This window comes from Camarhynchus parvulus, chromosome 28 (genome assembly GCF_901933205.1).
Source record: "Camarhynchus parvulus chromosome 28, STF_HiC, whole genome shotgun sequence".
Lineage (NCBI taxonomy): Eukaryota > Metazoa > Chordata > Aves > Passeriformes > Thraupidae > Camarhynchus > Camarhynchus parvulus.
Window position 1 is genome coordinate 5,282,892 of NC_044598.1, and position 10,030 is coordinate 5,292,921.

At 54.0% G+C, this 10,030-nt stretch overlaps 1 protein-coding gene across 1 annotated transcript; it reads right to left on the reverse strand.

Moving 5' to 3' along the window:
• Window positions 1–35: 35 nt before the first annotated feature.
• Window positions 36–3,040, reverse strand: PRAM1 (PML-RARA regulated adaptor molecule 1). Its single transcript, XM_030966865.1, has 7 exons — window positions 3,000–3,040; window positions 2,646–2,700; window positions 2,268–2,361; window positions 1,829–1,991; window positions 1,242–1,275; window positions 631–665; window positions 36–170 (listed from the first exon to the last, which is right to left on the reverse strand). The coding sequence occupies exons 3-7, from the start codon at window positions 2,337–2,339 to the stop codon at window positions 166–168; spliced, it is 309 nt and encodes a 102-aa protein (XP_030822725.1). The 5' UTR covers window positions 2,340–2,361; window positions 2,646–2,700; window positions 3,000–3,040; the 3' UTR covers window positions 36–165.
• Window positions 3,041–10,030: the final 6,990 nt, after the last annotated feature.

The following is a 10,030-nucleotide window of genomic DNA, read 5'->3' on the forward strand; positions in this document are numbered from 1 at the left end:
AGCAGCCAGGCTACTGTTCTGTTCTGGCAGGGACACGGTGGTTTTGCATTCTCAGAGGAAGCAGAGCTCCTTCCCAAAAGGAGCCTGGTGTCTGGTGCTGTTGGTGTTTCAGCCCTTGGGGTCTCTGTGGCGCTGTCTTGTGCCTTTGGCCTCAGCGTGGTTGGCTCAGCCTGCCAGAATTAGGGAAAGTGTGTGCTTGTGAGCACAGCTGAAATACAGTTGTCTCTATTCAGCTCCACCTTCAGAGCCAACTGTGGAGCCAGCCAGGGATGGAGTTTGCATGTCAGGAGACAGCAACTGCTTGGGAAAGGGAAGTTTGAATTGTCTGGGAGATCAGAGACACCTCAAAGGACATTGAAGGGGTCCTGGGGCTGGCAGCAAGTGGAGGGAGCAAGCTGAGAACAGGATGCAGAGAAGTCCAAATAATTGGGAACAGAGGAACATGAAGACTTTTAGGGAACCCTGAGTAAGTAAAGGATACCTCAGGGAGAGGAAGAGGAATTATACAGAGGGAAGAGAGAGAGGGAAGGCAGCAAAACAGCAAAGGGTCAGGAGGAAGGGAATCCTGGTGCTTGGTGTGGTGGTAACTGTGGCCAGTGAAGGGGTATTGCAGCAGTTCTGTGCACCTACCATAAATCTCAACGTCATCATAGATGTCAGTGTCCCTGCAAGGACAATAGACAGGGTGCTGTGGGCAATGTGGTGTCCCATGTTCCACCACCTCCCAACCCCGAGGCAAGGGTCAGCTCCTGCTGTTGTGTCTGTCTCAGCTCCTCCTGGCCCATCTGTGGACTCCGGTGTCCACCTGCAGCCCTGTTTCCCCCTCCCAGTGCTGTGCTCTCCCTGCATGGCTGGGACCATCTGGAGTCGGGTTAAGGTGACTCTGGCCCCTCTCAGGATGGTGGCTTCATCCCAGACTGCCAGGAGCTGCAGACCCAGCTCTGCAGAGGGACTGCACCCTCATCCTGTCCCAGCAGCAGCCTCTGAGCAGTGTCTGGGCAGGTCCCACACAAGGGACCACAGCCTGGGCAGTGCTTCCAGTGTCCCAGTGACAGAATGTCTCCTGACACCAGAAATGGCAGATTCCACCCCAGGGGAAACTGCTGGTCTTAGGCTTATGGTCCCAGCCTGAGCTGGGTAGTTTTGAGTTGTCAGCCAGGACTAGTTTGGTACTGGCCACTCATGGAGCAGCTGTTGTAGCTGATGGAGTGGAGATGAAGGGGCTGGGAAAGGGTACTCACAGAGGCAGCACCACGGCCCGGGGCACGTAGCCATCTGCAACAGAGCGAAGAAAAACACGTCAGGTTGTGCTGGGAACCAGGGCATGAGCAGGAATCACCCCAGCACCTGCCCCTGCCCAGGGTTTAGCAACACCTCACATTCCCAGAAAGAGCTGGGACAAGGAGGAATCCAGCTCTGGGCAGCCCAGCTGGACCCTCAGCAGGAACCTGCTCTGGGCAGAGTCAGGAAGGAGCTGCCAGGCTGAGTGGCAGCTGGCAGGGAAGAGCCTGAACCCTTCCCCTCTGCCTGAGCCATCTCCAGCCCATTCCACCTGGAGGCTTCCAGGACTGCAAAAGCTTTTAGCAGAGGGAAAGGACAAGCCCAGCTCACAGCAGAAATGCTGCTGCTGAGTGGAAGGAAGAGCAGGATATTTGTGCACAGAAAAGTGGGAACCTTCTCAGGATAGCAGGGTACCTGTCAGGTCTGTCTAACAGGTGGAGGAGATCTGTCAGCACGTCTGTCAGGGGATGTTTGCATGAAGAAGCTTCTTCCCAAAACTCTGCTGTGCTCCCTGCTGTGTGCGAGCCCCATCCCCCTGCAGACTTACACCTCCTCTGGCTGTTCCGGCAGAGGATTTGCTCCTGATTTGTGAACTGAATGACATCAAGGATTTCTCCCGGTCTCAGTGGCAGGTTCTGCGCTCTGCCCCTCTTCTCTGTCGCTGCAGGGTCGACCATCATCTGAGTCAGGACTTTGATGCTGCCTTCGAACTGAAACACAAACAGCAGTGCCCATGGGGAGTTGAGTCAGGCAGGTCTGACCCTCTCCCTCCTTGAAAAAGAACAGATTCCTCTCTGGCCAAATGGTCTGTGGGACTGGTCTGATCTGGGGGAATGGGGCAGGTGTGACCTGGGGGAACAAGGCAGGGTGTGATCCGGGTATCACTGGTCCCTGAGGAGAACAGTTCCTTTCTGCCATTGCACTGCACCCTTCCCAGAAGGGGAGAAGAAGCTCAAAGGGAAAAGTGATCACTCACTGCTGCTCACCTTGAATTTCTTCTGAAACCCCCTGTCCATCTTCTCTTCCTTCCTGCATGCCTTGAGTGTCATGGTCTTCATCTTCTGAGACACCTGGGATGCTCTGCAGCCATTGAAAGCCATGGGAAGGTTCAGATGACCCCACCCCATGCTCTGCTCCCTCCCATCCCCTTCTCCCTGCTGGCTGCTCCCCATTGCATTTCCCTGCACCAGCCCTGGGGCTGTGGAGACTCTCAGGCCAAGGGGTACAGCCTGCAGCTTGTGCTCTTCACCACAGACCCGCCTATTGCAAGCCCAGCAGAGACAATTAAAGCAGCAGCTTTGTCAGAGCAGCAAGGAGCCCTGGCCATTTTGGGACCCTTAGAAAGAATAAAAAAGCCCTATTACCTCTGTGTAGCTGCCAGCAAGGTAACCCTGTTAGAGGCTCGGCCAGCATTTCCACCTGTAAAACCAAACCCGGGGAGAGGTGCTGCCATGAGGCTGCTGTGAGGTGAAAACACTTGCCAAAGCAGGATACGAAGAACAGCAAGAGCTCTCTCCTCCTGGGACCAAATCCTGAGTTTGCCCCCACGTGTGGGGGATCAGGGCTTCCTGTGCCCATTTACAAGAGGAACCCACTGCCCTGCTGTGTGGGGGAGCAGCAGGCTTAGCACAGACCCTGCTGCTGCCCATGGCTCACTGGGGCCTTGCAGCTCTCAAAGCTGCAGCTCTCACCCCAAACAGCATCCAAGCTGTACTCACCTCCTGTGGGGCAGGGACACACAGACAGCTGGGACACAGAGGGCAGCAGAAGGCCTGGGCTTCTCCTGGCCACCTCAGCAGGCTCAACATCATCGTATATCTCATCTTCATCCCTGCGGCGAGGCAGAGCACGGTTGGGAGGTGCTGCTGCAGTGGGGGCTGAGGGCAGAATCGGGGCTGCCAGGAGGAGGGCGGGCTGGCCATGGACTGGCCCTGGCTCTGGGCCAGAGCTGGACAGCAGCTCCGTGCCCTGCGCCAGCAGCTCCTCACACAGCTGGATGTGGACAGGCAGCAGGGTGCAACGGCCACAGTGAGGCAACATAACCCCAAGGGATGGCCATACTTCACACTGTGGGAGCTGTTTCCACACCCTGGGCTCCAGCAGCAGGCAGGAAACCCCAAACTTCCTCTTGCTGTCACATCTTGTGCCCTTCCCAGTGGCTTGGCACAGCCTGGAACAGCCGTGCTGCCTCAGTGCTTACCCTGTGCCACTCGGAGCATCCTGCAGTGGGAACCGTGCAGGCACTGATGCAGCACAGCCTGGTTGCAGGTGACCTGTGACAAACAAGAGAACAGGAGGGAGCAGGGAGGGATTATTTCATATTTTCTCCTCAGCTCCGTCAGCCACCCTGAGGTCAGAGCCACTCTGGGCTGGATTTAGTGCAGGAGGAGGTGGAGAGATAAAACTCACTACAGATCTTGATAGAGCAAGGAGTTTTTTACTCCATAGCCCATCCAGGGATTTTCTTCCAGCACACCAGTGCATGGCTCATCAGGTTCATCACTGAGGACCCTGAATACATATTTTCCTGTTTGCATATTTCTAATGTTTCCTGTTTGCATATTTCTTCCCAGACAAATGATGGAAGAAGAGGGGAAGAAGCCAAAACAGGTATCATGAATGTGGAAAACCCCTAAATTTCAGATATGTACCAGAGCTAGGGCAAGTCCCGGATATGTCCATATGCTCAGAAGCATCATCAGTCAGAACATACTGCTGCCCCTTTTAGGATTGCCAGTATGACCACAGCCCTGCCAACAAGCCCTTATTTGTATCACAAGCCCTGTCTCGAGCCTGGTCAACCAGACCAACCAGAAATGGCCACAAAGACCTGACTACAACATCAAATCTCTGCTGGCTTACAGTACCAAGTAACACACAATCAGATAGTTAGCCCTAAAAATCATAAGATTGCCCTAAAAATTAACAAAAACAGTAAAATCAAGGCAAGGTGTGACTCTAGATGTTGCAGCTTGCCTCAGGACCCATGAGACAAATAAATACTTGTAGCCAATCATGTGAGAATCTCCCAGCATAACAGCATGGCCAGCCCTGATAACACATTTTAATTATAACATAGACCAGCCTGATTTTTCAGTTCTCTTAAGGAAAGGAAGGGAAGTCTACTCTCATGGTTAGAGAAACTGAGCAAGAAATGGTATTTGAAACAGCTTTCATCACCTGTACTGTGGATTAGCAGAACAGCAACTGTGAGAAACCACCACAGCAGCCTGGCTCTGGAAGGCCACTGTGAGCGTGCTGGGGCAGTGTCTGACCGGCACCTCCCCTGCTGCTCCTGCCCATCACCCCAGGCCTGCCCCTGGGCACCTCTGGGCCCAGTCTGGCCCCATTTTCTCCCTGTTAGGTAGCTGTGGGCAGTGAGATCTCCCCTTCTTCCCTCTCCTCCCAGCTGAACAAGCCTGGGTCTCAGCCCTTCTTTCTCTATGTGCTCCAGTCCCCAGCCATCTTGGGCTCACTCCAATTTGGCAATATCTCTCACGTTACGTACTCCAACCTTACTTCCTACAAAGACTCCAGAGATGGAAACTTGTGCCCAGCCAGGGACAGGACACTGTTTCTTCACCTGCCCTTCTTCTCTCTCATTCTCATCCTCGTGCTATTGCCTATAAAAGCCCCTTTGGTAATAAAAGCCCCCACCTTTCCATAAGCCCTCCCAGTATTTCCATCTCCCAAGAGCTGCAGGCTCTAACTGGGGAGATTTTCTTTCCTGAATGAGCAGTGCCCTTTCCTGAGGGGCTTTCCTGTGCCTGGCCATACCCAGCTGAGCACTCCTTGGTGGTTCTGTGGCAGGACAGATGGATGTCCCAGGACGTGCAGCTGCTCTGAACTTTGCCAAATCCACATCAGGAGGGCGCCGGGGCTTGCCTGGCTTCACTCCCAGTGCCCTGACATGTGGCAAAGGCTTCCTCCGGGGCAGAGCTGGGTGCTCCATCCTCTGGGGGCTTCCCACGGCGAGCAGGGGCGCTGCAGCAGCTGCACCTTTGACAAGAACCACTGGAGCCCCCTTGTCTTTGGCAGGTGGCCGTGTCTGCTGGGCTGGCTTCCTGTGGGGAGGATCAGAGCTGGCTTCCACCTTCTTCAACACATCTCCTCCTGGCTTTGCAGGTACTGGGTGGAAGTTGGCACCTGGAGCCGTCCCCTTCTTCCGACACACTGTTGGTGCCGGGGTCTCGCAGGCAGAGTGAGGTGAATGCTGTCCCAAACTCTGACCTGTACTGTGAGGCGGAGAGGCCCTGCTGCAGTCCCTCCTGCTCCAGGGGGCCTCCTGAGAAGGATCACCCTTGGAGGCCATGGCAGAGGTCTGTCCTGGCTCTGGTCCATGAGAGGCTGCAGGGTGACTCTCTGGCCAGCCACCCACTTTGGGAGGTTCTTTCCTGTTCTGTTGGAACTTTGCCCGAAGGTCCCTCAGCACGGCGTCTCTCCCCTCCAGAGGCACCTGCAACCATTAAGAAAAACAGTTCCAGTTGAAACACCATTGTTGTAGTGTGTTCAGTGTTCAATGGTTTGCTCCTTTTTATGTTCTTTTAATGGTTCTGTCCTGGTTCTCCTTCCTGCTCTTTTCTGTATTTGGTACTTGTCATTTAATCGGTTACTATAGTAATTAATTGCTTCCCCTTGCACCCCTCCCCGGTTTCCATGGTACTTAATTGGTTCTCTCTCCCCAGTGCCCCGCCACTCACTTTCAGTTCCTGCCTTTATCGCTAGAATCTTCTACCCAGGGCAGAGGATGAGTGGCTCAGAGGCTGGGGCCCCTCCTTTGCATTGTTACTATTGGTTTGCCTGTTATGTCTGTTATCTGTAGCTTATATTTGATTTGTCCGAGGACAGGTGCCTCCCCTACCCCTTAAAACTCACCTGTACCTGCCCCTCGGTGCTCTTTTTCTGTTGCACCCCACTGGATTACAATAAATCAGGACTTCACCACAGATTAAAGGTCGCTTCTTTTCCTTGTTGGCCGCAGCGGACTCTAGTCCTGTCCCAAGGAGACGTCTCGCCACTGTAACGTGGGGGATCTCCTTAGGCGCTGTCCCTTGAGCTGAGGCTCCTGCGAGTGGGACAGTGCCCCGACAGGCTGCTGGCAGTGCTGGCTGCTGGCCGGGACGCTTGACTGTTAGGCAAGCACTGCTGCACACCATGGAGGAAAATTAGTCAAAATTCCCAGTGCAAAATGTGGTACTCCTTCAACATGGTCTCACACTAACTCTTCTGCACAACACGAGGTCTTTGCTCAAAAAGGTCCTGAATATATCTGAGTAAACAACATGGGGCTGCACCAAACTGGGAGTGGTTACCCCATGAGGGCATCCAGGAGACCTTTCATGGAGTTTTTTGGTCTGATCCACCATCTGTCCACTACCAAGAACCATCACATCACAGGGACTGTGTGGCATTCACATTCTCTGAACAGAGAGAGAGATAATTCTCTCTCTCACTTTTTTTTTCCGGGGGAAGCACAGAGAGAAGAAGAGACAAAAATTCTTATCTCTACTTGCTGCTCCTGTTGTTTTTACACATGTGGAATGTATTAGGAAGATTGTTTACCTGAAGGGATTTGTCAATTGATTCTGCTGAGGATTGTTATGTTTCCTTGGCCAATCGCTCAAAGCTGTGTCCTGACTGTCTACAGACAGTCACGGGTTTTTCTTTAATATTCTTTATAGTATATTATCTTTATTATAGTATAGTATAATGTAATGTAATATAGTTTAAATAAAGCAATTGTTCAGCATTCTGAATCAATTGAGTCAGGTGCCAGTCATTCCTCACCTCACCCAATCAAGGGGCGCCCTACAATACTACCAGTGGTGACCTCCAATGTTGGCTGAAGAACCAGGACCTGGATGGAACCGCCGGATTCGCAGCCGAGGCTGAACACGACAAGGTTTGCTGCACACTCACAGGAGTGTGTCCGGGGCTCCTCTGGTGAGTCACGAGATGGGAGACACCCCTCAAACCTTGGCTTAGACCCCGCGGGACCCTGCACAACCCACTTGTAATCTGACACTGGCTCCCCCGAGAAGGGACTGTTAACCCTTCCCCTCCCCATGATAACAATACCACAGGACTGGATGGTAGTAGCAAAGCTCCTGAGGGCAGAATCTGAGATCCAGAGACTCCCAGGGATCAGATGGGAGCAACCTGCCTTGCCCTGGTCCTGTTTTCTGGGATGAGTTGGTGGGGGAGACTGCATAGGGCCATTGGATCCCTCCCTGGAGGAAAAGCAGGGACGGCACTGCTGGGCCTCATCCCACCAAAGGCTGCGTGCAGACAGAACAAGGCCAGGAGGAAGCAGACTGCCCTACTTCTCTGACATGTGTCTTTCCTGTGTGGTTCACACTGTGCACACACAGCCAGGACACATCTGCTCCACCACAGAGCTGCCTTTAGCTTCCTCAGTAACCAAAATTCATCTTTCTCTAGAGCCTCCAGAGAAATGCTGCCAGGAGGAGGCTGTGAATGGCTCTTGTAAAGACTGCCAGGTTGGAGGTATGGTACAAAGCTCAGGGATGGGGCTACATTTTTCCTAATCTTCTCAGATGGACCTTGTGAGAGGGGAGGGATCAGCTTACCCTCCCCATCTTTCTTCCATGCCCCAGTCCCAGACCACAGTGTCCCCTTGCACCAGAGCTGGCTGCCGCGCTGGAGCTGTACACTTTGGTTTTGGAGTTTTTATCCTTCTGGGATTTCAGTTTGGGTTTGTGAGTGCATAATTTTTATTTTCAGAGAAAAAATAAAAAAAGGGAAAGGCTGATATGGAGAGAAGCTGATGCAATATTTTTAGACATAACCGATCAAATGTATATATATACAGACTTACAAAAGTGCAAATTCCCCAGGCAAACACCCCAGTTTTCCTGGTAAGCCCTCAAATGCAGCACTTGGTATAGCAGTGGTGAAGCAGCATGAATATGTTATTTCCTGTATACCAGCACTGGGGCTTTCACTCAAATTAGTGAAAAATCAATGTTTTCCAGACTCCCAAACATGCTAGGATTTTTGACACCTGAATCATTTGGTGGTTTGTAATGATCATTTTTGGGCCTGTTCCATGAGCTAGGACTTGCTCAGAGCCCTTGGATGTACAGCACTGCCATTACTGTGATCAGTTCCAGGTTTTCCAATCCATTTTGTGCTGGTGGGGGCTCTCCTGGACTCGGTGGGAGTGTGGACTCCTCCTTTCACAGATGTTTATATTCAGCTTACATTCACCCAGCAAACCTTCCTCCGAGCCCAGAAACTGGTCAGAAACCTTTGAAGCTCCATCCAGCTCAGATGTACAGAAGGACTTTGCCTTTCTGGAGGAGTGAGGTTGTTGGCCAGATCCAGCCCCTCACAAGGACATCCCCAAAACCCTTCCAACCAGGACGTACAGCTCCCAGTGTCCCGTCCCCATGTCCACTATAGCCCAGGTCTGGTTGTTACTCACCATCTTCCATCAGTGGATGCTTTCCTGTGTGCTCACCTCCTTGGTGAAGACCACCTGAAGCATTCTGGACAAGCCTCTCTGAGGTGCCCTCCCTTGAAACCAGCAGCTCTTTCCTAACAGCTGTGAGGAGCTGTATGCAATTCCAGGAAGTTGCTTTTGCCTGATGAGACGTGGTGAGACCGCACGAGGAGGAGGAGAAAGAGGAGGAGAAGCAGCTCTTGGTACGCTGCTAGTTTGGCTCTGCTGCTGTTTGACACTTGCCGCCCACCAAGTCCGGCTGGCCATAAGAGGAGAGCCCCAGTTTTGGGAACCGACTGCAGGATGCGAGGGGATGGGAGCAGGAGGGTGGGCAATGTCCTTGTGTGATGGTGGCCCAGGATTCCTCTGCAGGTCAGGTCTCAAAGCTGCACAGGACTTGCAGGGTGGGTAGGTGCAGAGGGTGCACAGCTGAGCTCTGCGGCAGCACAGAAAAGCTGGGTGAGGGCCTGTGGCTTCCTGGAATTAGGCTCTTCATGGGGGACATGAGCTCGGCTGAAAAGCCTAATTCCTCTGGGAAGCAAGGGGAAGCTGTGCACCGCAGGGTGCTGTGTTGGGCCATCACAGTGTCACCGTTTACTGCCTCTGAGGCAGGAACGGTCTGACACCCTGGCAGGGGTGCTCTGGCCTGCTGGTTGGTGCTGGTGTCCCTGCGCCAGGATCTGTGCGTCCCTGCAGCCCTTTGGGACCGTGTCCCACCAGCAGTGCCCGAGGCGGCTCCTACCTGCAGGTGGTTTAAAGATAAGACACAGTTTGAGGACATGGGGAAGGCTGGGGCAAACACCCGTTGGCCAAGGGAGGTGGTCCTGGGGGTCCTGTGGAGGGTGGTGGGTGCCCTGGGGAGCATTGGAGGGCTTGATCCCACCAGCTGGAGATGGGATGGAGAGGGGCGCTGGGAGATCCCAGAGGGGACCCACGGGGAGCTGACTCTGGGGCACAGCACGGACAGACCGCAGTGACGGCCACCCCCTACCTGCCCCACTGCTCCTGCCGCTGCAACGGGGAGGGCACTGTGTCCCTGTCCGTGCTGGGGCACGGGGGTGGCAGGGAGGCACCGAGGGCCGTCTGTGGGGAGCACCGGGATGGGGGTGGCGGGGAGGCACCGAGGGCCGTCTGTGGGGAGCACCGGGATGGGGCTGTGCGGGCTGTGTTAGGGGACATGGTGAAGGGGAGGATGAGGGGCCGTGAGTGGGGATGGGGTGAAGGGGAAGCTGAGCCGCTGTGTTTGGCGCCGGCCTGAAGGGGAGGAGGAGGGGCCGTGCTCGG